Source organism: Panicum virgatum, chromosome 3N (assembly GCF_016808335.1).
Source record: "Panicum virgatum strain AP13 chromosome 3N, P.virgatum_v5, whole genome shotgun sequence".
In the NCBI taxonomy this organism is placed as follows: domain Eukaryota; kingdom Viridiplantae; phylum Streptophyta; class Magnoliopsida; order Poales; family Poaceae; genus Panicum; species Panicum virgatum.
Genome location: NC_053147.1, coordinates 4,458,446 through 4,486,322, shown reverse-complemented (window position 1 = coordinate 4,486,322; position 27,877 = coordinate 4,458,446). Strand labels below are relative to the sequence as shown.

At 48.1% G+C, this 27,877-nt stretch overlaps 3 protein-coding genes across 4 annotated transcripts; 1 reads left to right on the top strand and 2 right to left on the bottom strand.

Moving 5' to 3' along the window:
* Nucleotides 1-2,637: 2,637 nt before the first annotated feature.
* Nucleotides 2,638-4,043, bottom strand: LOC120663787. The gene is made up of 2 exons (XM_039942692.1): nt 3,479-4,043; nt 2,638-3,258 (listed from the first exon to the last, which is right to left on the bottom strand). Exons 1-2 carry the CDS (start codon nt 3,999-4,001, stop codon nt 3,179-3,181), a joined length of 603 nt encoding a protein of 200 aa, XP_039798626.1. The 5' UTR covers nt 4,002-4,043; the 3' UTR covers nt 2,638-3,178.
* An 8,295-nt stretch (nt 4,044-12,338) lies between these two features.
* On the bottom strand, nt 12,339-15,287 carry LOC120667330 (calcium-dependent protein kinase 29-like). Its single transcript, XM_039947432.1, has 8 exons — nt 14,700-15,287; nt 14,072-14,195; nt 13,831-13,974; nt 13,592-13,744; nt 13,369-13,484; nt 13,074-13,241; nt 12,692-12,913; nt 12,339-12,610 (listed from the first exon to the last, which is right to left on the bottom strand). The coding sequence occupies exons 1-8, from the start codon at nt 15,285-15,287 to the stop codon at nt 12,398-12,400; spliced, it is 1,728 nt and encodes a 575-aa protein (XP_039803366.1). The 3' UTR covers nt 12,339-12,397.
* Nucleotides 15,288-21,696: 6,409 nt separating this feature from the next.
* On the top strand, nt 21,697-26,872 carry LOC120663784. Of its 2 annotated transcripts, XM_039942688.1 has the most exons (15): nt 21,700-22,143; nt 22,333-22,410; nt 22,532-22,660; nt 22,753-22,826; nt 23,395-23,488; nt 23,758-23,800; nt 24,053-24,115; nt 24,535-24,764; nt 24,995-25,115; nt 25,191-25,291; nt 25,409-25,522; nt 25,717-25,887; nt 25,966-26,109; nt 26,176-26,321; nt 26,450-26,872. In XM_039942688.1, exons 1-15 carry the CDS (start codon nt 21,824-21,826, stop codon nt 26,596-26,598), a joined length of 1,977 nt encoding a protein of 658 aa, XP_039798622.1. In that variant the 5' UTR covers nt 21,700-21,823; the 3' UTR covers nt 26,599-26,872. The 2 variants fall into 2 exon arrangements, with proteins under 2 accessions (XP_039798623.1, XP_039798622.1); XM_039942689.1 differs by lacking the exon at nt 26,176-26,321 and having other exon boundaries at nt 21,697-22,143; nt 26,450-26,586.
* The last annotated feature ends 1,005 nt before the right edge of the window (nt 26,873-27,877 follow it).

The window sequence follows — 27,877 nt, the reverse complement described above, 5'->3', positions numbered from 1 at the left end:
AAGGTGCGATGAATCTAATGGTGTCAAATTTTCTTCAAAATTCATTCATTTAGTATAGTTTGCGGGGATTTGAAGTTAAATAAAAAAAACATGCATACAAATACAATGTAAAAGTAGTACAAAAGAGTGTTAAAGGGTTTATTTAGACTAAAATATGTTATACAAATATTTATTTAGTATACTTTGCGGGCATTTGAATTTAAACGAAAAAAGAAAAAAATTTGAATTTGACCGGTTACCAGTCAAACCGGCCGGTATACCGGTACAAACCGGTTGAACTGCGCCATTTGAATTCAAATTTGAATTTAACCGGTTTCTACCGGTAACCGGTCAAACCGGTCCGGTAAACCGGAACCGGAGGCCGGCGGTTACCGCTAATCGGTCGGATATTTTAACCCTGCCTGCATACCAATCGAGGTGCATGCGTTAGAGCCCGTTTGGGAGGACTTCTTGCGGAGGGCTCTTTGTGCAAAGCCGGAGCCGGAGCCACGGAGCCAGTTTTTGTGGCTCCTCCATGCACGACAAAAAAAGGACTCCAGCTCCTCTATCACGGCAGCAGAAGCCGCTCCACCGTCCCGGCCGTTTGGTGGAGCTCTAGCTCCGAGGCTGATGTGGCGCGAGCAGGAGCCGGAACCGGAGCCGAAGCCGAAGCTCCACCAAACGCGGCCTTAGTTGGGTTGGGACGCTCCTGCAGGAGGCGGATGCCACGTCGACATCTTGGGCTGCTGGACCTGTCGAGCTCGAGCAAGCAGACGACGACGTGGGTCGTGGTCCCGCCGGAGGAAAACAGTGCTCGATCACGCCATGCATCATTCTGAAGTAAATCTGAATCTGAGTAATGTGGGCACCTGCATGCCTCCCACAACACAATGTGGTGGTGTCTCTATTTTGTCTCTGCACTTGTGCATTACGGCTGCTGGCTATCTAGGGCTAGCTACTCTCTCGTGCACGGTTTGTTTCAGGCTCCTTGATTGATGATGGTCTATCTTAGCTAGGTAATGTGCCAGCCTCGTGATCGATCGATCGATCCAGCCTCTGACAGGCGTCAGCGTGTGTGTGGTTTGGCAGTTGCCTAATCTCTGCATGGGAAACGGCTGCCTTGCCTTGCCAGCACTGTTCGTCCAGACCACACCGCCCTGTCCGGCCAGCGCATCCGAGACAGGTGTCTCCTCTTTCCACTAAAACTAACAGTAGAATACTAGAATCGCAGCGGCTCCACGAGAGCAGGTACAACAATAGACTTAAAGCCAAGCTAATCAACATTTTTACTGATGTGGAGGAAAAAACGGAGGAAAGAAAAAAGAGCTTGACTTTTGTTCTAGCACCAAACTTGGCACAGAAGCATAGACATTTGTGGGCCTAAATAAAAATGCATGTGAGGAATAGTAGAAAAAAAAGGTAAGATATGACATCACATAATAATAAAAAAAGTTTTTAGAAACAAATATGAAACAACTATTGTATGACTTAACTCTTATTACTTGATTTATAGCCAAGCACATGGCTCTACTATTAACCATGCTCTGACACGAAACAAGAAGAAATTACCATGGGCAGGGCACCGAGACCAGATGACCATGCACTGTGTTCGGCTTGTTGGTTCAGCTCCAGCTCAACAGTATTTTTCTCTCACACTACTCCAGCTCCAGCCTCTAGCTCCAGCCAGCCCAATAGTATTTTTCTCTCACACCGGTCCAGCTCCAGCCTCCAGCTCCAGCCTGCCGAACACAGTGCAGAGACATGTCGGCTGCCAGAGACATGTGGCAGCTAGCAGTCTAGCACAACGATCAGGCGAAGAGATTGACGGGCACGGGCACGCGAACTCATGTGACCAACAGGGAGGCCGAGGCGGACAGGCATGGCCACACGGCTCACGACGTTCATGTGAGGCTGCAGTGGCCGCCGGGCGCAAACGGACGGAGCTGAAGCAGTAATCGTCTCTCCTCCGATCGAGTTCAAGTGGGGTCCTTTTTGGCGTTTCTGTTTCCGCATGATTGTGGTCGCGGCAACAGAGAGATCAGCAGGGCTAATGGTAACCGGCGCCGGATCAGGTGGAAGAGCTAGTGGATTTTTTGTTTTTTTGCTTTTGAAACTGTTCACTGGTTTTGATTACTAGTTAGTGGAACAAGTTGATTGCAGTAGCTTAATCGCATCATAAGTTCTAGTACCAGACGGCGGATGAAAAGGATGCCCAACCACAAATTTTTGTGCGTATATAAAACACACCAAGAAACTCTCTTTGATTCTTTTTTTTTTGTTACAATCATTTACAGCTTCAGGACAAATAGGCCACTGCAAATGCATTGCAACAGGACAAAAACACGCACTAATTGTCTGACTGGTCACATGGAGTAGTGGACTGGAGATTGTCATGTTCTCAAAGTTCAGTGCTCCAAACCAGACAGCCAGCCTCCAGTCCAGTCCACTCCAGGTGGTATCTGGCTTGGAATCCTAGGAACCGAGCTGGACACGCATTAATAATCTTCAGAAACGGATGTGCACATGATTGCGTCTGTTTTCCTCTGATCTACCAGCATCTCTGGTTCTGGTTGCAGTCAAAGCGCAGCCCGCATACCGCCAATCTTTGCACCAAGATAAACAAGTGGTGAAGTGGAACAGCGTAGAAGGATTAAGAAATGATACACAGACAGATACTCATGATTAAGCAAACAACCAATGATTAAGAACAGCAGCAACAAGATTGGGATCCATCAGTTATTTATTTATTCACTGTGATCCTCTACCCAATGTGCACTCACTAGATTAATCAACTGTTATTCTGAACATGATTATTTGGATCGCTATTGTTTATTTCTTGGAGATTGGCTGGGCGCGGGGTTGGCACTGGACAGCAGGTCGATCGCTCAGCTGGATCAGAGAGCACAGCAAGTCGGCAACCAGCCTCCCCAGCCTCCCACGACGTCCGCTACGAACGATGCCCCCACCAAACTCCCCGGCTGCAATCATGGCAGCCGCCAACGCCCGCCGTCGCAGCAGCAGCAGCAGCAGCAGGGGCGCCGCGCCTCCATCGTCGTCGCTTTACAGCAGGAGCGGCGATCGATCTGATCCGGTCATCGTCCAGCGGGATGCTAGCCTCTCGGTTGATCGATCGGTCGGCCGGCCGGCCATTCGGTTGTCGGCGATCGCTTCTCCCGGCGGCGTGGCGGTCGCCGGGCGTTCAGCTGCAGAGGCGGACGGTGCACGCCACCGCCTGCGCCCAGTACTTGAGCCGCGCCTTCACCTCGTCGGGGCTGTCGCCTGCGCCACCCAAGAGCAGACAAGATAACGGAGTGAGGACAGATGGCGACAGAGAAGAAGGGATCAGATCGTCGTGGATCGGGTGGGCGTTCTTGGTTCCGTGCCGGGGAAAAAGATGAAAGATTCCATCTTGATGAGGACAAGTTGGGTTTCTCCGGCGACCGGGGAATAAGAATCCCGACAAGCCGGCAAGTCCCGCACGGATGGTTCTCTTACTTACCGGGGCTGGAGATCTTCCAGTTGGTGACGGGCGGCGCGGGGTCGGCGGCCTGGTGGTGGTGGTGGTGGGGGGCGTCGTCGAGGAGGCGCTGGCTCATGGAGTAGCAGAGCTCGAGCGCGGGGAGCGTGCCGCGGAGCTCGGGGATCTCGTCGTAGCTGAAGCCGAAGCCCAGGTCGGCGCAGGCCTTGAGCTCCTCGAGGTCGTCGTCCGTGAGGCTCCTGGAGCGGCCCACGCCGTCGTCCGCGGCGCCCGGGGAGCCGGTGGCGTCCGCCGCGAGCAGGACGGGCCTGGCGTAGCGGCGCCCCGGCCACGCCGCCTCCCACTGCGCCCCGCGCCACACGTCCTCGGCCTCGGGCGCGGCTGTCGCGGGGACGGCGGCGCGGCGGCGGCGGCGATGGCTGGCGCGGTTGCGCGGGCGGCGGGGGAGGGAAGCGGGAGGCGGGGACGGCGGCGGGGAGGCGGAGGTGGTGGACGAGGAGGAGGATGAGGCGGCGAGCTCGGGGTCGGAGTCGGAGGTCCACATCTCGGGCGCGTCTTTGGTGGGGGGAGGTGCGAAATGGTGCTGAGTGGGTGGGGGTGGGGGCTATTTGTACCGGGCCGGGCGGGTGGGTGGGTTGGGGCCCACCGGGAGATAATACCATGTGCCATGCAAGGACGACGAGCTCCGTGCAAGACGGGACGGACACAGGCAGCGGCTATGGAAGTGAATCAATCACGGGATACAGATATTACTGTGATGATTTTTCATGCTCCTTGCTTCTGCCAAAATCTCAGCAATCGATTATCTCGGGTAATCACGTCATTAGCTCCTCTAATTAAGGTAGGTACGTCCATTGCCATTCGATGAGGTATGGTAGGTGCGTGGAGAGATCGACGATCGGATGTCAGGGTCGTGTACGAGCGCGGGCGTGTTCGTCTTGTGTATCCCCTGTCCTTTCCTGTCCTGTCTCGTCTGTGTCCCTCGCCGTGTCCAACCACACCATCGCGACGCAGCACCACCCTCATCGTCCGGTAGTAGAGCCGGAGCGTGGATGGATGAGCATCAGCCCGACCGTCCGACGTGGCGCCCCGCCAGGTGTGTGGCTGTGGATGGTACGATTTCCGCTAGCTCGGGAACGGGAACGGGAAAGGGAAAGGGGGCCGGGCCGGGCCGGCGGCGGCGTGGCGTGGCCGTCGACGGGAAAGGAGTACATACATAGATATCCGGATATCCAGGATGGATGGGCCAGCTCGTCTCTCGAATACCACCACCACGCGAAATACTGCACAGCGCGGATGGGCCTCTGGCCCAGCGGTAACTCCTGCTGATGAGAGCGTACCGGTGGGGGTTCGAGCCCCCCTAAAGGGGTTGTGTGCGTGTGTGCTGGGTGTGTGTGTGCGTGTGCGGTGGTGTGCGTTCTCGGTATGGCGTGTTCCGAGATTATTCGGACAGTCTCGTCTGCGTTGAGTTTGGTCAGCGCATGTGGACTGCCGCTATGCGTAGGAGTACTCGATCGTAGGCAACAAGCGTGACTGCCGCTATGCGTAGGAGTACTTGATCGTAGGCAACAAGCTTGCTACTGCTAAACGTGCTCAAATTTTTTTAATAAGACAAATGGTCAAACATAATTAGTTAAAATCAACAAATACTTATATTTTGAGACGGAGGTAGTAATAATTAGCTGATGGCTACTGTAGCATTACTGTAGCAAATTATGGATTAATTAGGCTCATTAGATTTGTCTCGCAAATTAACGCCCATATGTCAAAAATGTTTTATAAACAAATTTTATTTGATACTTCTACATAGTAAGATTCCTTAATTTTGATGTAACACGGGCTAAAAAAGCCGATGGAAACAAAGAGTCTTAGCTGGTCCAATATACGTGGTCCTAGGGGTGGTAAAGGGCCTAACATTTTGAACTAGAAAATCTAAGGATCGGGCCCTTTTAGGGCCGGGCTCTAAACATATGTATTTTTGAACTAAAAATTTTAAGGGCTTTATTGGGCTGTGAAGAAACCATTAGGGTCATGGCCCATTACCACCCCTACGTGGTCCTCCCAAGTCCCAACCGAACCATGGACGTACGATTGGATGGCGCCACGCCTGATCAATTAGGGTTGAAAACGGGACAGAAAAAATCCACCCCGACTAGCACCGTGTATTGATTTTCCCGCCCGAATATAGTTTTGACAGAAAAAAGAAGAAAACTGACAAAACTGGAAGCGAAACCGGTTCAGATATTTTTCCTTACTATTTTTCAGATTTCGGTAGAAAAAATTACCACGGCATTTCCCATATACATAAAGTTTGAGAGTAAGCATTACATAATCTTCAAACAAAATTTTGCTAAGGAATAGATTACCCATTTTTTCTTACCACACCGATCCACTAGGATGGTTTTCCTTTTTAATTTGGACACCTAAAATGCAAAAAAGGGTGAAGAAGCTTCAATGACTCTGTTCGGCTGGCTAGCTGTGGCTAGTGGCTGATGCTAAATTCTTGTGAGAGAATGTGATGTTGCAGCTCCTATTAACACCATTTTGAAGCTCATTTGACCAATTATATTATGCAAAATGTAGATTATATGTTTGATTAGGTGTCTAGAGGCTTATTTATGATATTCTTCAACTTTTGCAATGTGGGCAAACCAGCCCAACTAGGGAGCCCGATATCCCCTTCTCGGTAGGTGGTTTGTTTACTTTCAGAAAAAAAAATAGGTGGTTTGTTCTTCCCCTTTGAGGGTTGAGAGGGGGAGAAAGGAGATGTGAGGGGTGAGGCTTTGATCTACCAAATCCATCCATTAGAGAGTGAAATCAGAGGGGATTTGGAGCCTCCCTCAACCTTGTTGGCTCCCACATCATGTATTCTTCATCTTCATAGTAGATTGCTTACTTGTCGCCTTTCTTGATTTTTTTCCCCGCAAGGGGTTTCCACGTAAATTTTTGTGTCTACTTGTGATTCAGTATTTATCTTGCTATACATGTTGATTGGCTGCTATCTTGTTTGCTATTAGTGTCACTTTATTCAAGTTCATGGTGTATGGGCATATTATGCGTACATGAGTTCTTTGATATGTTGATGATAGGGATTGATGTGTTAGTGAGCTGATCTTTACAAGCATATTCCTTATTGTGAAGTTTGGACATCATCATGGTTGAAGAATTGATACTATAGGGCTGTTTTTTATATGTGCACATAATGTGTTTAGTGAAATACTTGTGAGTGATTAGTTTGCTAATCTCAATGTTTCTGCTGCCTCCTCTGCGCTCACAGATTTTTTTTTTCAAGAAAGTGAAAGGATGTAATCGAGGGAGTTCCTTGACATCTGCACCTGAAACAGGGTCAATGGACACCCCCCCCCCCCCCCCCGGCCTGGTACGTTTGCATGCCAAAATGTGGTGACCTATACACAAATACTGTACCACAACACTGAAAGTGATCGGGTGCTCTAGCCTAAGAGGGGGAGGGGGTGAATTAGGCACTAATAAAAACTTAGATCTATGGCTCCAACTAGTTTACACAAAACTTAAACTAAAACAAGCTATCTAGATGTGCAACTAGGTTGTTGTAGTGTGAAACCCCTATCCCAAAAGAGTTTAGCAACCTATAGCCTTTCCTATCAAGAAACTATTCTATGAAAGTAAAGGCACACAAATTGCTAGTATGAAATGCGGAAGCTTAAAGAGAGGGATATGAGATAGCAAACTCTTGACGCGGGTGTTTATCCCGTGGTTCGGTTAGCCACAAAGGCACACCTACATTCACGTTGTTGTAGCACTCACTAAGAGTATTGCTACTCGGCCACCAAGTCTCTTCCGTGAACACAATCACGGTCACCTTGGCCCCGGGTTCCACTAAGGAGCTTCTCCACAAAGGATGGGGGTCTCCACGTCCCCCGCACAAAGTGTCGTCGCCACTCCACACCAAGTCGGAGGGTCGATGACGTTGCCGGCGAGCTTCACGCTCCAAGGTGCCGGCGCACCAAGCTCTTGTTTTGGTTCGCTAAAGACAGGGGCGGAGCCACCACTAGGGCGAGCCCGGGCGGCCGCCCTAGGTCCCCTTGGCCGAGCAGTAGAGGATATCCTCAGACCTCAGTTCTCCACGCCGCCAGGAAGGAAGCAAATCGCGGCGGCGCCTGCAAGAAGCGAGGACGACGCTGAAATTTGAGAGGAAGACAGGCAACCGCGCACTGGGCCGAGACTTGGTGGCTCGTGGGCCGAGTATTGGGCTGCGGGACGCTTCAGGCTTCAGCCCAGCGCAGCCTAGGGTTTGCGTGGGGTTTGGTGGCCGCTTGGCCAGCAGCCCAAGCCAGCCGCGCGACGCGACCGCACCCCTGGCCCCGCCCGCCTGCGCCTGCCGCAGCTCGTCGCCTCGTCATCTGGCCTTTGCGCCGCTGCAGGCTGCCTCGGGCGGCCCTCGGCGGCGGCGCCTCCCGCCGGCCGTGCGCTTGGCCACCTGCAACCTGCCTCGACTGGTGGACGGAGGTGGAGGCAGCCGGCGGGGGCGTGAGGCGGCGGCCGGGTGACGGAGGGCGGAGGCGGCTGGCGGCCGGCGCCGTGGGCTGCGGCGGCCTGCGCTGCTACGCCGGAGCGGCCGGAGGCCTGGAGCGCCGGGCACCGGCGGCCAGCGAGCCTGCACGCGCGTCTTCTGTGGCGCGTTGCCCTGTTTCACTGGTACTGTTCCGCCCTAGGTTACTTGTCAGGCTGGCTTCGCCACTGGCTAAAGAACCACAACACAAAGACTTAAGGCCTTGCAATCTCACTCACTAAGAGCTAATCCTTTACACAACACTCTCAAAGTGTGCTAAGGGCTAAGGATATGATCTTGATGCTTTTGTATAGCTTGGAGATGTTCTTGGGTGTGTGTGGGATGTCCAGCAACTCCAGCAAGCTTCAAATGGCCGGGGTGAGGCGTATATATAGGCCACCAAGTCTTGTAGCCGTTGCTCCAACGGTTAGCTGAAAATCTGCGTACCACCGGAAGAACCGATGCCTCTTGGCGGGGTAGCGTCGGTTCATCCGGTCACTCATAACACGAAGTAGCCGTTGGACTCCTGACGGCTGACGCAGAGACCACCGGTTGAACCGATGCTTTGCACCGATGCCTCACCGGTTCAACCGGTGCTGAAGGAATCTTCTCCTGGACGCTGACGTCATTACACCGGTGGTATGCACCGATGCCCCATCGGTTGAACCGGTGCTGAAGACACTTCTCCTGGGCACCTGACATCGTCTCTGGTACAAAGGACGGCCAATGCACCGATGCCCCATTTTGACCCGTCGGGTCAACCGGTGCCTATAGGCTGACTTGGCTTCGACTCCCTTCTGCACCAAAGTACCATGGCGTCGGTTCTTCCGACAAGCATCGGATGCACCGATGCCCTTGGCGTCGGTTCTTCTGGTGCTCCTGATCCGAAGAGCTTTCAGGGCGCTGCCCTGAGACCCGCAAGGGGCGGCTCCCCCTTCGGGCCTTGCTACGCCTATTTTCTCTTTCTCTTTGTCATCACTTGAACCTAAAAGCCTGAGAATGATCATCTTAACAATCATATTAGTCCAAGTGTTGTATTGTCATTCGATCACCAAAATCACTCGAAATGGCATAAATGGTGCCATGTTCGTTACAAACACTAAATTAGTGTCAGACGTGAGTCGCTAAAACTCCAGTAATATCGACAAACCGTTGGTTGCAATAAGTTTTCAATGAACGGTCGGTCAGTGATCAGTGATACAAGATGTACCAAGCGACGATAGGTCGGTATTTAGTTTCTATGTACCGTCTGACGATTGGTCGGCATAAGCTAATATAGACTATCGATGTTGTATTTAATTGAATACAGACTCAATAGGATATATTGTCATATTACTTACAACATTAACTTATATTATGGATGTCACGGTCATCTTCGTCTTTCATTATTGTAGTTTTTAATCCCGTTGCAACACCAAGCACGTTTGCTAGTTCTTGTAATTACAATCTATCCTAATACATATTGCAACTACATCACACAAATGTCATGCGTCTGTGCTTGTACGCTAAGGCCAATCTCAGTGGGAGAGTTTCATGCATTAAATTCTATTTGCCACATCAGCATTTTTGATGACTTGACATGATCATTATGAGGAAAGAGAAGAGAGAGTTTCATGGGACGAGAGAAGAGTTTCATCACCATGAAACTCACATGACACGATTACCTAGTTCTCTATTTTCGAAAACTGTGCAATGAAACTTGCACTGAGACTGGCCTAAGTATATGCGTTTATATAGTTTTCCATTTGACCCGAGGCCCATGGGCTGGCCCGAGGCACGTTTTTTTGGCCCGGTACAAGGCCCGGCTTGGCCCGGGCCCGGGCCGAGCCGGCACGACTCCGGCCCGGGCCGAGCCGGCACGGGAGTCGTGCCGTGCCTGGGCCGCGCCTTCGGCACGTGGGCCGGCCCAGCCCAGCACGATTAACCAACAGCCCGACAGAAGCACGCGGGCCGGGCCGAGCACAAAAGGCTCAAATAAACATTTACACATCCCAGCCCATCAATCTCTCCAAACCCTAACCTCCACATATCCCTACCCTCCTCTCACAACCCTCTCTCTCGGTCGCTCCCCAAGCGGCAAGCGCCGCCGCCAACCCGCCACTCCCTTCCCTTCAAGCATGCGCGTGGCACTGGTCCCCCTCTCCCCTCCGAGTCGACGCGCGACAGCCGGCGCCGCCCCTCCGCCGTACCTCTAGCACGCCGCCACCGCCCCCTCCTCCTCCGGGACACCGCCGCCCGCCGGTGTTGGCTTGCCTCCTCCTCCGGGCCGTGGCCGGGGCCGCCCCTCTCTCCACGCGGCCGCCGGCGAAGGCGTCTTCCTCCTCCTCCAAGCCGTGGCCGCCGGCCGTCACCGTCGCCGCCGCGCCACCTCCTCTCCCCCGCACCGCGACCGGCGGCAACCCCTTCTCTCCTCTCGAACTGCGGCCGGTTGGCCACCTCCTCTCCTCCCCCGTCGTGGCGGCCGGCGCTGCCCATCCTCCCGCGTCGTGGCGGCCGACACCGCATGGCCGGCAGCTCCTCCGCGCCGTGGCCAGCCCGGCACGCCAAATTGGGCTTCAGGCCTGCCCGTGCCTGTGGCCTCGGCACGTGGGCCGGCTCGGCCCGACACGGATAAATAATCGGGCCAATTGGGCTGGGCCTAGTTGTGTCGGGTTGAGTCGGGCCCGGGTCATGCCGTGCCGAGCCGGCCCATTGACCAACTATACGCGTTTGTATATATCTAAGCAGACCTGCAAGAAAGACAAAAAAAACAATACAATACAATGGAGTGCAAGTATAAGAAACCAGCTGCTCTGATCAGTTAAAATTTGTAACAGAAGAAACAAATTTAAAGCTAAGTCCTCCTTTATATATGATGGTAGGATACATGTGCAATTCTTATAAATTACCATCTATCCTAGTACATACAGCAAGCTGTGCAACCATTTTTTCGGTTCATATTTCCATTGCTGTCCTGGCTGTCTATATGTGTCAGTTGACCATATGCAACCACACAATCCACAAATCAGAGGCGGAGCCACCCATCCGGCAGGGTGGGGCATATGCCCCAGTTAGCCGCCGGGAACCCGACCCTCCTTCCTCCTCCGGCGAATCCACGGCCTGGCCCCAATCCCGGCCGGCGGTGCTGATGGCCGCTGCTTGTGTTTTGCGGTGAAGTCGAGAGGAACGGGAAACTACGGGAGGAAGAAGAACGACGAACTATTACTTGGGCTTGGGCTTGTGCCGGCCGGCCCATTCACAATCCTTCCTTGCGGCTAGATCAGACTCCACGGGCATCCCAGTGGTAACTCCCGAGGATGGGAGGCTGCCGGTAGGGTTCGAGCCCCCGTCACGCACCGGGTGCTGAGGCCGTGTGCGTGTGTGCTGGCGTGTGTGTGTGGGTGTGGTGTGCGTAAGCCTCGGTATAGCGCGTTTCGAGACTACTCGAGCAGCTTCGTCTGCGTTGAGTCCGGTCAGCGTGGGCGCCCAAAATCTTACATGACTCCTCCAGTGCTCCTGGGTGCTTTCAAAAAAAAGGCCCAAAGCGGACCCCCGCCCCACCGCCCGACGGCAGCCACCGGCCCTCGCCGCGCGCTGCCGACCCCTGCCAGCCCCCGCCCGCTGGCACCCACCGCCGCGCGCATATATTGTGGTGTTCAAGACTCTACGACCTTTTATTTGGAAGGTACCATTTTTGATCTTAAAAATGTACCGTTTATTAACATTTCATATCGTATTCGTGTGATTTTCCTATAGAACTGTGAGATACAATACGATATTGGATAGTATGAGTCATGTTTCTCGCACAAGCCCGCCCCACCTAATTTTTTTTGCTGGCTCCGCCGCTGCCACAAATGCCACACATTAATGCTTATACGTTCCGTGTTTCTATGTATCCGAGCAGACGTACAAGAAAGACAAAAAAAAGAGCAAACGAAAATACAATGGAGTACAAGATAAACAAATATTAAGCTCGATCTCATCATAATTTTTTATAATAAATGTGTGTAATTCTAAAAAAAGATATTTTGATGATTTTTTTGGACTTCTTGAATTTTACACTTCTTGAATTTATTACTGGACGGTGGCCATCTTTTCTCTAAAAAAAGGGGTCAACTGGTCAAGTACCAAGTGACAAGCTAACTTCTGCGGTACCTGTTCAACTGATGCAGGGGACGACTAGTGCCGCCAGGCGAGGTTGGCCGGCGGCGTGGTGCCCCCAGCATGCGCTCACATTTTTTTTTTCAAGAAAGTGAAAGGATGTAATCGAGCGAGTTCCTTGACATTTGCACCTGAAACAGGGTCAATGGACCACCCCTGGTACGTTTGCATGCCAAAATGTGGTGACCTGTACAAAAACATGCTGGACAACTGTACATTTTTACTTGGGTTTGCAGCAGGTAGCAGCAAGGCATCGATCACTAATCAGCTCAGTCAACCGCTTCTCGTTCTTCTTTCGCCACTGTCGCACCAAGTGCTTGCGCTTCTGCACCACCGTTGATGTCAAGCTTGAGGGACACATCCTTGAACATCTTGCGGCTTAGGGTGTTGTAGACTGCTCTCGAGTACTGCCGTGACGTGTTCCTCCAGTCCATCCCTGCTCTCATCATCAGCTCGAATTCTTGGTAGCTGATCTTCCCATCCTGTCGAAACAACACGTACGTGCATTTTCTTTGTTAATTACTACTACTAGTACTGCAAATGAATGCGCTTAATTAGTTAACCTTGTCTTTGTCGACGTCCATGATGATATCGTCGATCGCCTTCTGATCGCCTCTTGGAGAGAGGGCTTCCTTCAGCTCGTCGATCTCGATGTACCCACTCCCGTTCTTGTCGAAGTAGCTGAAGACCTTGGGCAGGTGATCCTCACTACGGATCTTCTTCAGGTGGATGGAGACTGTCACAAACTCCTTGCAGTCCAGGGTGCCATTGCCGTCTATGTCTGCCTAGAGTATGCAAACACCGGACCATCTTAGTGGTTATCTTTTTTCAGAGATGAGATTTGATTGATCATGATGTATCTAATCTATCTATACATGGAGCAACGCCACACATCACTGCATTCTGAAGAAATCAAAATGACCGATATGAAGAAGAGGATCTCACAGCTTCCATGAGCATATCCACGTCTGTGCCATGGACATTGTGCCCTGTCGTTTGCAGTCCCTTCCTGAGTTCTTCGATCGTCAAGTGCCCATCCTTGTTGGTGTCCAACATGTGGAACAGCTCCTTGATCGCCTCAAGCTCTTCGGTTGGGATGCACTCTGCCACAACCTGGACAATAAATTGCTCAAGACAAGTTCTTCGGCTTCGACTTTCAGAACGAACTGACATTTTTTGTATGTATACAAAAAATTAGATAGACATCGATCGGCCAGTAGATCAGATATGAAAAGCTTACGAGCAGGGCCTTCTTCTTGAACTTGTTCATCACCGTGAATTGCTTCAGCCTGGTCCTCACTGCTTCTCCAAGAGGGATGTTGGGAGCTGCACTGGCATTCTGTATCCAAGGATGCTCTACATTGTTGTGGATCAAAACAAATGATGGTTACACTTGTTCAGACAAACAAGTTTCAATTTGGGTGAGGAGAAGTAGAATTTTTAAACAACAATGAACAACTAACCAAGAACCTGCTGGGCAGTCAACCGAGAGTAGGCGCTCGGATCAAGCATCTTCCTGACAAGATCCTTTGCATTCTCCGACACCTTTGGCCAAGGCTCTCTCGAGAAATCGAGGTTCGACCGGATTATAGCCTGTGCAATCCCCTCATCAGTCTCTGCAAAGGATCAGCGTGCAGAAAGTCGATGAGTTGCTGAACCAGGACAAAATTTGGAGTTCCTGACATCAATGGGTGCAACTTACCAGCCCAGAAAGGTGGGACACCACATAGCAAGATGTAGAGTATGACTCCTGCACTCCAGATGTCGATTTCTTGCCCGTAGTTCCGCTTCAGGACTTCAGGTGCCATGTAGTAGGGGGATCCGACGATCTCACTGAACCTGTCACCTGAAAAACAAGTGAAGAGTGCTCGCAATAATGAGAAAATTGCTTTACTTTTAGGGAGTTTCTTCAAGCATGCATGTAAAAAGTAACTGGAAGCTACCTGGTTTGAAGCACACAGAGAGACCGAAGTCGATAACCTTCAGAGGGGAGTTCTCAGATGTGTTGGCATACAGGAAGTTCTCAGGCTTGAGGTCCCGGTGCATGACGCCGTGCTTGTGGCAATGCTGCAAATGAAGAGGTTGTGATGTGCCAGATCATGTAAGCGTAGAGAATCTTGAGTCTTTGGAGAAGCATTGAGTCAAAACCATACCTTTGGGTTCAATTTAATTGACATTTGGAATTTGTTTTTTTAAGGGACACCATTCAATTTCATTTGCATGACATTAATGTGCAAAACATGAACTTGTGTTCAGATTTGGAAGATGGCAACAAGATTCAGACCTTCTTATTAAGCATACAGTGTGGTGAATGCGTGTGCTGGCATTTTACAGGATTCCAGCCAAATCATGCATGTATGCGCATTTCACATGTTTCTGCTGTAAACTAGTGCAAATAAAATATGTAAATTGTGATTTGTGAGCCATAACTTTTCTGTTTGTTTTCTCATCTCATTTCAAACCTTTTCTGTTTGTATCCTAGCTACATGCACAATCTGGTCACATATGCAAGTCAAATTTGTTTCCATGCAGAGCAGAGAGAGTCAAAGCAGGCAATGCGCACGTATGTACCTGTACGACCTCCATGATGGTGCGGATGACGCCGGCGGCGGCGCGCTCCGTGTAGTGGCCGCGCGAGACGATGCGGTCGAAGAGCTCGCCGCCCTCGCAGACCTCCATGACGAGGTGCACGGCGTCGCCGTCCTCGAAGGCCTCGCGCAGGCGCACGACGCTGGGGTGGTCCGGCAGGGAGCGCATGATGGCCACCTCCCGCCGCACGTCCTCGATGTCGACGCTGCTGCGGAGCTTGCGTTTGCTGATGGACTTGCACGCCAGCACCTCGCCGGTGGACGTGTCCGTGCACCGCCGCGTGAGCCCGAACTCGCCGCGCCCCAGCTCCTCGCCGAGCTGGTACCGCCGGAGCAGCTCCTCGGCGCTGGCCTCCGCCGCCAGGCCCGCCCCCAGCACGGTCAGCGGCGCGCACGGCGTCTGCGCCGCGGCGTCACAGATCGAGGACAGCGTGGAGTAGGACCGCACGTTGGCGCCGCCGAGGCGGCCGCCGCGGTTCCCGACGCCGGCGCGCCCGCCGGCGCTAGCGCCTCCACCCCGCCGCTTATTATTATTGAAGGACGACGGCCGGGCGACGCAGCAGTTCCCCATCGGCGCGGCCCACGGTTGGCCGGCCGGACGACGACGACGTAGCGCGTTTCCAGTGGCTGCCGGTGTGTTTCTCTCCCTGGGAGGCTGGGACGGTGGCGTGGATCTCTCTCTTCCTCTCCCTCTCCCTAGGGCAAGAGAGGATCGGAGGAGAGAGACGGAAGGAAATGGCGCTGTCGTGGTCGATGGTTTTGACAGAGAGGCAGCCCTCTTTCCCCCCGGGTCCTTCGTTCCCGTTTTGCCATTTTTGGGATTCTTCCACTGCTTCCCTGCTGTGTCATCCCGTGTTCATTAATCTAACTAATCCCGTCTCAAAATTTAACTGTTTCCAGCATTTCTTCTTTGTAAAAACAAACTGCGACCAAAAATGTTATTGTCCGCAGCATGAAGAGTTGTTTTCATTTATTATTCTACCTTAATGTATGAGATCTAATAGTGTGTTTTTTTGCGTTGTTGTCTCCTTGGCTAGAGCTGTTAACTTCTACGAAAGTACGAATTGTCATGATCTTTATACTACTCCCTTCGTTTTTATTTATATATCGTATTAAGTTTGTTCTAAGTCAAAATTAGTCAACTTTAACTAAATCTGTACACTACTACAGAATAGGCCTTTGTTCCAGGCTATTTGTCCCGGCTGGCTTTGGCCCCGGGACAATAGGCGGCTTTTGTCCCGGGTCCGACGGCTAGCCGGGACAATAGGCGGCTTTTGTCCCGGTTCCAACGGCTAGCCGGGCTAGCGGGGAGACATGGGCCTTTTGTCCCGATTGGAGGCACCAACCGAGACAAAAGAGTGGCCTTTTATCTCGGTTGGTGCCTCCAATCGAGACAAAAGCTGCGCGGACCTTTTGTCCCGGTCCAAACAACCGCCCAGGACAAAAGAGGCGACCGGCCTCTCCCTCCCGATATTTTTCTAAGTCCCTGGCTCCTCTAATTTCTCTCCCTCTCCTCTCTCTACCTTATCTCCTTCCTCCCGCCCCCCTTCCTCAGCGGCGCCGCGCCCCCCTTCTCTCCTCACTCCCTCCGGCCAGGACCGGCGCGGGCGGGGGTCCGGCGAGCCGCCGCTGGGCCCTCGCGTGGGTGGCGCGGGCGGGTGCCCGGCGAGCTGCGGGAGGCGTGGCCATGCGCCGGCGGTGGCAGCTCGGCTTTGGGCCGCGCAGCCAAGCCCCGGCGGGCGGCGCGACTAGGCCATGGCGTGGGCGGCGCGGCCAGGACCGGCGAGCGGCGGGATGCGCGGCCATGCGCCGGCGGGGGCAGCTCGGCCAAGCCCCGGCGGGCGGCGCGACTAGGCCCCGGCGTGGGCGGCGCGGCCAGGACTGGCGAGCGGCGGGAGGCGCGGCAATGCGCCGGCGGGGGCAGCTCGGCCAAGCCCCGGCGGGCGGCGCGACTAGGCCCCGGCGTGGGCGGCGTGGCCAGGACTGGCGAGCGGCGGGAGGCGCGGCAATGCGCCGGCGGGGGCAGCTCGGCCAAGCCCCGGCGGGCGGCGCGACTAGGCCCCGGCGTGGGCGGCGCGGCCAGGACTGGCGAGCGGCGGGAGGCGCGGCAATGCGCCGGCGGGGGCAGCTCGGCCAAGCCCCGGCGGGCGGCGCGACTAGGCCCCGGCGTGGGCGGCGCGGCCAGGACTGGCGAGCGGCGGGAGGCGCGGCAATGCGCCGGCGGGGGCAGCTCGGCCAAGCCCCGGCGGGCGGCGCGACTAGGCCCCGGCGTGGGCGGCGCGGCCAGGACTGGCGAGCGGCGGGAGGCGCGGCAATGCGCCGGCGGGGGCAGCTCGGCCAAGCCCCGGCGGGCGGCGCGACTAGGCCCCGGCGTGGGCGGCGCAGCCAGGACCGGCGAGCGGTGGCTCAGCGTGGCCCCGCGCGAGCGGTGCGGCCCGGCGAGCCCGGGCGGCTGGCAGCACGGCGCACAAGGCTAGTCTTCAGATTTTTTTTACTTTTTTTCCAAATATGTATATGGACTGGGATTCTTATGTGCTTGTGAATGATTTTGTGTGATTGTAATTGATTTTGCTATTGCAATTATGGAGAAACATTTGTAATTGATTTTGCTATTGCAATTATGGAGAAACATTTGTAATTGATTTTGTTATTGCAATTATGGAGAAACGTTTGGAATTGGAGAAAAAAGCATGCGTGCGTAGACGAGCTGCGTGCGCAGAGCTGATTTTTTTTTGTTTGTGAAAAATCTCATTTATCCCGGTTCCATAGTTACCAGGATAAAAGGATGTGATGCATTTGTCCCGGCTACATAGTCCCGGTTGGAAAACCGGGATAAAAACTAGTTTCCAACCGGGATTATTGTAGGTTTCTGTAGTAGTGGTAGAAAAACACAGCAACATATGTACTAACCAATATATGCACTATCGACATACATTTCATAGTGGATTCAAAAAAACAAATTTGATTGTAAATGTTATTATTTTTATCTATAAATTCATTTAAAGATGATTAAATCTGATGTATAACAAACCTACATGTAAATAGAAACGGAGGGAGTACTTTATTAGATTTCTCTTTGGAGGAAGCTGTAGCATGGCCTGGTATGGTATTTCATTCTGGCATCCAAGTTTTTTCTTCTTTCTTTCCAACCTATATTCTGCCTCCTGCGATCTTCTAGGGTTTTGTTTGGGTGGTGGGGCAAAATTTTAAAGTGAAGGCCATGGTGGCAGGCTGGCAGCTGGACCGGTGCAGTGTGGCAATCGGTCACCAAGCTAACACAAAGGCCCAAGATATGGTGTAACTCCCTGGAAAAAATATTAGGAAAAAGCTATTTTTTTTTGTCTCCCTCAATTTTAGATCGAATCTGCTTTTCCTCCCTAAACAACAAAACTGTCCGTCCAACTTCCTCAGACTCACAAAAACATTCATATAACCTCCCCTGAGCGGTTTGAGAGTGAGGTGGCATCAGTTTTTCTCCTTTTATTTTTTTTTATTTTGACTAAATTTTTGAAAAATCACAGTAAATCACAAAAAAATTATAAAAGAGAAAATCCAATTTTATTGAATTCCACGTAAGTATCTACGCATTGAACATATTATATGATATACTTTAGTACAATTTTTTAAAATTTTAGATATATACTTTTCCGTAATTAATTTATATCTATAGTTTCTGTTGTCCAAAGAGAAATTGCGTTCTTGCCCCTGTTTTAAACTTCAATTGTTTTTTTACTCCTATTTTTTCACTTTGCATTTTTACCTCTACTGTTTCGATGCGAACCCTCCATTTGCCCCTATTTTTGACATCGTTAGATGCAGCAAATGTTTTATGAATTATAAAAATAAAAAAACCTTTCATAATAAGATGAAAAGACAAGACTACCCCTTATATCTTCAACCCCCTCCCCTCACCCTCCCGTTAATCTTCCATTCCTCCTCTAACCGTAGCGAGCGGAGCTAAGGGAGGCGCGCGGGGGTCTGCCCGCGGCACGTGGGGTCTGCAGCGGCGCGCGGGGGTGGTGCAGCTGCGGGCGCGTCCGGCGGCGGCGGCTGCGGCCCGCGCGAGGCAGGGGCGCGGCCTGCGGCGGTGGCTGCCGCCCGCGCATGCAGGGCTGTGGCCTACGCGTGGAGGGGGCGGTGTAGCTGCGGCTGTGGATAGCGCGTGCAGAAGGAGCAAAGCTAGGAAGGATTGGATGTGGAGACGAGACCGGCTGCCGGCTGTCAGAGACTCAGAGTACGTCAGCTCGTCCGACATGCATGCGGCAAAGCTAGGAATTCAACTAGCTCTTGCTCGGCAATGCTAGTGTCTCTCACGATCGATTTGCAAGTTGCATTGTTCCAAGCTGATTCGTCCATTGAGATAGAGAGAGCATATACTGAGTTCAAGGCACCGAGTCTTTTCGCGTGTTCCCTCCATGCTGGTTAGATGACTTGGTGTGCGACGATTCAGGCAAAAATTTAGCTTCACATCCAGAAAGGTGGCAAAAAATTAGCTGCCAGATAATATGCATGTGGTTTGAACTTAGTTATGTGTCATGATGTTGCCCAAATTATGTCAATTTCTTGTTCATATTGATATTGAAATGTTGTTGTAATATAATACAAAACAAAGGTATATTCACAAAGTTCTAAAAAAAGTAGGGGTATATTCGCAAAGGCAAAATTGTCTTCTTTGACAGTGTTAGGTGTTGTTGACGGAGTAGGGGTAGAACGAGGCTTCATTTCGAAACAGTAGGGGTAAAAATGCAAAGTCAGAAAAAGTAGGGGTAAAATCGCAATTGGAGTTCAAAGTAAGGGTAGAAACACAATTTCCCCAAATTTTATGGTGGGCTAATATTATATAATTGAGCTATAGTATAAATTTTTTAATTAGGGGATCATGTTTGATTGAGCTATAGATTTATTTATATAAACCTAGATAAATCTAGACCAATTTATAGATAAACGTAGATAAATCAATAACTCAATTATATATGATCCGACAATTATAAAATTTTACTACATCTCAATCATATAATGATTAGACCACCATAAAATTTCATCGTAAGGTCGGAGACTATAACAATAAATTAATTACATAAAAATATATATCTAAGTCTACAACAAAACATATGTACTAAATTATGCCATATAATATGTTCAATATGTAGATATGCTTATATGTAGTTCAAAAAAATTGGATTTTTCCTTTTATGATTTTTTTCATATTTTACTGTGATTTTTTTCAAAAATTTAGTCAAAATAAAAAATAAAAGAAAAGGAGAAAAATCACTGCCACATCACCCTCAAACCGTTCAAGGAGGTCATGTGGACAGTTTTGTGAGTCTGAGGAGACTGGAAGGACGTTTTTGTTGTTCAGGGAGAAAAAATAGATTCGGCCCAAAGTTGAGGGAGGCAAAAAGATTTTTCCAAAATACTATTGAGTGTATTATTGGCCCAACTCAATCATCAAATAGCCATTCGGAAATAAGGCCCACCAAGGCCCCTCTCGGGAATGAGGCCCATCAAGCCCAGGGCCACACTGCTGCGTCGCCCTCTCCGCGTCGAAAATTGGAAAAAGTCTACTTAACCCCTTGAACTGCCAATGGTAGCCTATTTCACCCCTCAAACTATCCAAAACCGATCAAATAACCCCCCAGAAGATTTCGGACGGCGGTTTGCTACAGTAACACGATTTTATTTTTTAAAATTTATTTCTACTAAATCTTTGAAAAATTATAGTAAAATACAGAAAAATTATAAAATAAAAAATCTAATTTTGTTGGACTCTACATGAGTAGATCTACACAGTGAGCATATAATATGGTATAGTTTTTTTACAAATTTTTTGATGTAGCTTTAGATATATATTTTTCTATAATTAATTGAAATAATTCATATGTGCAGCTTCTATAGTCCAATTGGGGTGAAATTTTTATGGTAAGAAAATTAATGTATCCTTGAACTGTAATAAAAATTTCATACACATTGGACCATGTATAATTTAGTTATAGATTTATTTAGATTTATGCTCGTTAAATCTATGCTCCAAATCTATTAAATCTATAACTAATTTATAATTGATCCAATGAGTATGAAATTTTTACTACAATTCAAACATACAATAATTTTTTAGTATGAAATTTTTACTACAATTAAAGCATACAATAATTTTTTTACCATAAAAATGTTACCCTAATTAGACCATAGAAGCTGCACATATGAATTATTTCAATTAATTACAGAAAAGTATAGATCTAAAGATATATTAAAAATTTTGTACAAAACTATACCATATTATATGCTCACTGTGTAGATCTACTCATGTGGAGTCCAATAAAATTAGATTTTTTATTTTATAATTTTTCTGTGATTTACTATGAATTTTTAAAAATTTAGTGGAAATAAATAAAAAAGATAAAGATAAAATTGTGTTACTGTAGCAAACAGCCGTCCGAAACCATGCAGGGGTTATTTGACCGGTTTTGGATAGTTTGGGGGTAAAATAGACGATTTTAAAATTAGGGTGAAGTAGACACTCCAGACGGTTAGGCTACCTCCAACGGTACCCTGTAAACCGCCCCCACCCCACGTAGGGGAGTTTTGGGGGGAAATCTGATCCAACGATTCCCCCCAAAGCTCCCCGTATATACACAGGGGGAGTTGAAACTCCCCCCATATATAAGGTGAGTTTCAACTCCCCCTATATCTCTAATCACACCGTTTTTTCGTGATATTAATCCCGTTTGAGCCCCGTAATACGATGATAATGCGTATTATGACAGTACAAATATTGTATGATTTTTTTAAATTAAAAAACGATAAATAAATAATTAGTTAATGAGTGATAGTATATAGAGAGAATAGATATGTGGGGAATGGTTGGAGAGAAGGAGTTATAGGGAGAGGAATTTTTTGGAGGGAGGTAGTAAAATATAGTAAATAGTATGTTTGGGGGAGTTGGACGGGGGAATGGTCGGAGATACCTTAAGTATAGACTCTTTTCCGTCGAAAATTCTAGCTAACTGACGGGACGGCGGCAGTGGCGGCGGCGGCGGCGGCGGAGGGAGAACAGACGCGCCGCACAGGGGTGGCTCGCGGGAAGTCGGAAGGGCGTAGCGGACGGGCATGGAGGAGCTCGTCACGGCGGAGTCGGCAGTGGCGGTCGGGGATCCGGCACCAAGCTTGCTTTCGCTGTGCCTGGACGCGGTCGCCGCCCGTCTCACCCGCGACAGCGCAGGCCTGGGCGCGGGCCGAACTGGATGGCCAGGAGGGTGCGGCGGCGGGGCTCTTGGCGGGTGCGCAGAAGAAGGCGGAGGGGAGGCGGACGACGACCACCTGGGCCCGGAGCAGGTGGCGGAGGTGCTTCCCTGGGAGCTTCTCCACCGGCTGGCGTCCCGGCTCCCTCCCGCCGCGCTCGAGTCGCTCCATCACGCTGCCCATGCACGGTACCCTGCTTATCTCCCTTTCTGTCCCAATTAGAAGTACGCAGCAACCAGAAGGCCCCATTCATAAGCTTGACTCCATCTTTATTTCCATTCTACATCTGCAGTGTCATATGGTGTTTTCTCTGACACAATCCTGAATCTTCGTAGAGGGAGAGATGATAATTATGCTTGTAATTGCGCGTATTTCAGGTGCTGCTCTTCTGCTGATACTACTGCTACTGGACTTGGAGGGCAAGATGACCACAAGCGTGGGATAAAACGTTCAAGGTTTTACAGGCATTTATTAAAAAAATGCATTTTTGTAAATACTTCCCTATTGGACTGCCAACGAGAATCTTCAGTGTTTGGTTCCAATATCAATATCTGACGCATACGATGGTGATTTTAGGTGCGAAGATTTCAACACAGCTTGGCAGTCATTGTTCAAACTTCGCTGGCCCTTTGGTGTTAAGCCTGGGCATGATAGTGTGGTCACTGTGGATTGGCAGCAACAGTACTGGGAAAGGCATTTACAAGAGTATGTGTACGATGACTTGCGTTTGGGTTTTCTGTATGAAATTCTTTAACCCCTACATCACATATGAGCTTTTGTTTTGTTACCATTAACAGGTGCCTGGATGAAGCTACAGAGAGTGCCTTGCTTCCTTCTTTTTCTGGAGGTATTGGTGAGTTGAGCGTATCAGGTTAGTATCCACTATTCCTTCCTGACATATATGTTATAGGCTGTGTTCACTTCCCCCAAACTCCTCCAAACTTTCCATCACATCGAAATCACATCGAAACATTAAATATAGCAAATGACCCATGCATGGAGTACTAAATGTAGGTAAATAAAAAAACTAATTGCATAGTTTTGATGTACGTTGCGAGACGAATCTTTTGAGCCTAGTTAACCTATAGTAGGACAATATTTACCACAAACAAATGAAAAGTGCTACAGTATACTACAGTGTCTGATGTGACCTTTTCTACCAGATTTTCGCGGATCTAAACACACCCATAATGTCGTTTGTTACTTCTTGGTTAACTGATTAATTGTTATATGCCATGTAGTTTAGTTTGAGAAACAAACCTGAACCATATGTATCTAACAGTGTGGTACCTATTTCCTGTTGAAGTGACTTCGCTGTTTTTTCTTTTGTTTAGATTAGCAGGACTGACTTTGATTATTTGAAGATATCATTACCTAAAACTGGGATAACCCATCCACTGCTGCAATGACGTTTCTATTTTTTTTTCATGATTTTCCAGCTAAATCCATGAATTCCATCTACCGTTGCGAGGACATTTCTCAACAGCATTCAAGATTAAAATATCAATCTAGCAGATTTGGTTGCTATGCAAGGTGCCAGCATACAGCAATTATTGTTCATATTCATTTCTTTTTTAGCTCTAAAATTCTTATTTTTTCTTGCAGCACTTGCAAAATATGAATGTTCAATTCATTAAGACACATGATTGAGGACTTATTAATATCTATAATAATTTGGATATGCAATGTTATATGTCCTACAGTGTTGATGTAACAGCGGGTCTAATCACACGCACCTGCTGTTTTTGTCTTTTGTTAGTCACTTGTAGTTCTTTAATGTTGACTTTTCTCCTTATTTCCAGGTGCTTGAGACTGCAAGGCGTTCTTTGCACTGCAGAAACTTATGTAAGTGCTTAACTGCTGACGTAAGTGCAGAAACTTATAGAAGCTTAGAGCTCCTTGACTCTCCACTCTGTTTTCTTTTATGTAGCTGTTGTGTGTGCATCCATTTTATTTGTCAAATGGGGGGTATCTACATCATTGATTTAACTTTCTTTATACATGGTTCCAGAATACATTTATCATGAAATATGGTGAATCCTTTTTATGATGTTTTGATGGTTGTACTCTGACTGCTGGGAATGCTTTGTCTCTCAGGACTTGCTTCAGCATTGCAAGCTGGAAAGATTAATGTTCATAAGAATTATAGCAGAGCCTGAGGTAATCTTATGCCTGAGATAATACATTTGCTGTTGAATAACATACCATCTGGAACAAAAATGTATGGCATCGGAACCATTCTCTGAAATTCAGTGAAAGCATAAAGAAATGCTCAACATGTTATTTTATCATGTTCTTTTCAGCCCCAAGAATAACTGCCCAGATTATTTTTGCATGTGCTGTCAGAATTCGTGAGACTATTATGGCTAGGTGAATAAGCATTCCAAATGAGAATTATATATCAAAAGCTGAAACAAGCTGCAGATATTGTTAGTGATTAAATTATGTCAATACTAGTATACTACCATTTTCTCTATGATGTCTAATTGTCCAATGTTTTTTATGGTTCTTTTTAGTGATATGGCAGTAAGATATTAATGGCTCCAGGTTTTTTTCTTCTTCTGAATTTTCATTGACAGGTAAATGGTGTATGTCTGCTTCTGAGCTGCCATGCAGAGACACTGCTATCTCTTGAATTCATCCACTGCCAGCTTTATCCTGCTGTCATGGATAAAATTTGTGTGGCTGTTTTGCAAAAGGGATCTCAAAGCCATGGAATCGAACGATTACGTATTATATCATCCCGTATCTGTGAAGCCAGGCCTCTGAACACCTCTGTTGGTCTGTTAAATTTTCTATCATCTGCCAAGTAAGTGCCGCATGCCATTTATATGCTTAACTGGTTTTGTTTTTTTATACATATTAGGGTTTGACAAAAGAGCATGAACCTTATTTTTATTCCTTTATTGTTCTACTACACTTATGTGTTTCTCAGCTAAGTCATCATTGCAACTTATATGCATTTGTTGTATGGATACTCAGTGCAGTTCATTACAATGTGAAACATTTAAACACTGTTAAATTCTTGTGAATGTTCAGGTCATTGCACTTGCTGTCACTCCATGATAGTAAAATGCAGCCATCATTTGCTCAAATGATTATTCACACTCTCCTTGAGTCGTCTTGTGGTTTACAAACTCTTGAGATATCAGACAATAATGTGGGTTGACAGGAAAACCTTCTCTTTTTATCCTTTTACATCTTCTCTACCCGTTAAATTGATTGTTTCTTGTAGATGCCAGGCTGGCTTTCAAAAATGAACAGAAGTTCTACAAGCTCCTCATTAGTACTAAAATCAGATATTTCTTTGAACTCCCTGTCCATCCTTAACCTGAGGTATTTCTTTGTCCTTACCATAACCTGGCTGTTCAAAAGACTTCTGTTGCTGGTTGTTTTCAGAATTTCTGATGGCCTAATTGTATTTTTTCTATTTCTTGATTCTTATCATTTCAGGAATAATAATTTGCAAAAGGATGATGTTGTAGATCTTCACAAAATCCTAATAAAACTGCCAAACTTAAGGGATTTAGATATAAGTTGCAATCCAATCATGGATGAAGGTATCAGGTACTGTCTGATATAACAGAATACCCATATGTACACTGATGTAATCAGTACAGAATGTGTGTCTTCAGTTTCCTCTAGATATCATCAATCGTACATGCACAGTCATTCTGAATATCTGTGGTAACTTGTTGCCTCTTTTAAACTGTTTTTTGTTGAGTTACTGAAGCACTCAACAGCTGCACATAAAATTGCAGATCGTTGATCCCTTTTATTTCATGGGCAATTGAAAAGGAAAATCCACTTTTGAGATTAAATGTGGAGAATTGTGACTTGTCCAGTATTGGTGTCAGTAAGCTTCTTGAGTGCCTCACATCCGTTAAGCAACCACTTGATGTGTTATCGCTAGCAGACAATCCTTTAGGGAGGTGAGTAGTATCTGTTTTCATGCATTTTATCATGTTGTTTTCACTTATGTTAATGTATTGATCAGAATGCACTTGCAGTTCTGTGGCAACTGCATTGGCCAAATTCTTGGGTTCACATGTAAGGGATCTAAATGTTGAAGATATTGACCTGGGAACAATAGGTTTCCAAAAACTCGAGGAAGCATTGCCAATGGAAGTTGCTCTTTCCCATATCAACATCAGGTAGAAACAAACACTGCCATTCAACAAGTTGTCAGCTTCCTCACTGGCTTCGCCTATATATTGCAGTAAGAATCGTGGTGGGATCAGAGCAGCATATTTTGTTTCCAGATTAATATTGCAAGCACCAAACCTTGTCTCAGTCAATGCAGCAGCCAACATTTTACCGCCTGAATCATTGGAGGTCATTTGTAACGCCTTGAAGCAGAGGACATGTAATAAGAAAATAAATAGTTTACTAAATTATTATTTGTTGCTTAACTACATTCAAGGCAAATTTGTTTGTATGGGCACCGGACAATCAAGACTGGTTGATAACTAACCGATCTTTCCTTTGTTTCAGGTAATTTGGATCGAGTGGATCTGACTGGCAACTTTCATTTGTCAGAAACTATTTTTCCTGCGTTCCTTGAATTCAAGAAGCATGGAAAGCCAATCCTGGTATTACCATCGAACTTGGGCACTTATGCTCCATACGACGATGACCCGTGAGCCCGTGACTAGTATAATATTTGGTAACTGTGTGATGCTGCCTTTTGTCTCTTCAGACTTATGCTGTTAATGATAAACTTTGTTGTGTCATCTGGGTGTCGATGATCTGTGGTCGTGATTTGTTGTTTACTTTGAAAGAAATAGGTAGTAAAATTTGACCTTGTAGCAATATTGATGTTTTGAAAGTGGTGTACTCTGGAACAGAAGGAATAACTGAATTGTCTAAGGCAGATGAGGAAAATGCAAAGTTGGTGTGGTGATTAATAACGATCAATCTTTTATAGTGTTCATCAAAATAGGAATAGTCATATTAAGATTTTGGTATGCCCTGTCCAAGGTTTTTAAAGCGGTAAGGCGAGGCGATGGGGAGCTGCTCAGTCACCTAGGCGACGCCTAGGCGGGCTAAGGCGAGCCTTAAGCAAGGCGATGGGAACCGCCTTGTCGCCTAGGCGATGCCTAGGCGGCGCCTTAAAAACAGAGACCCTGTCTATAATCCAATCTGAACCCTTCTTTGAGATGTATCTACGGTTGCTTGTCTATGTTTTTTTTAGTAAAATGCACCAGAGGTCCATCAACTTGTAAGAGGGTGTCACTTCGGTCCATCAACTTCAAAATTACATTTCTGGGTTCATAAACTAGTAATTTATGTCATTTAGGTCCATGAACTCTGAAAGTTCATTCCTAGGTTCTAAAACTTGTAATTTGTGTCATCTAGATCCATACCTCTCCACCTAGTGTCTTAATGCATTGATATCGCACCAATATGAATCTATACGGTTCCCACACATTGCTGGAGTTTTGTCAACAACAACAACAACAACATAGCCTTTTTTCCCAAGCAAGTTGGGGTAGGCTAGAGATGAAACCCGAAAGAAATAAGTTCAAGGTTCAGGCACATTGATAGCTAGTCTCCAAGCGCTCCTATCCAAAGCTATCTCTTTAGAGATGTTCCAATCCTTAAGGTCTCTCTTAACCGACTCATCCCACGTCAGTTTAGGTCTACCTCTACCCATCTTTACATTATCGACTAGCTCAAGGATCCCATTACGCACCGGCGCCTCAGGAGGCCTTCGTTGGACATGTTCAAACCATCTCAGCCGATGCTGAGTAAGTTTCTCCTCAATTTGAACCCCATTTTCAAATCAAGTGCATATGGAGAGGAGAGGGGGATGCAAGACTTATTTTGGAGGTTATTAACATGTATTGGGATTCAAAGGCTTTCAGACTGCCGTAATATGGGTGGAGAGTAGGGGGTGACTGCTTTGGAAAGATGAAGAAG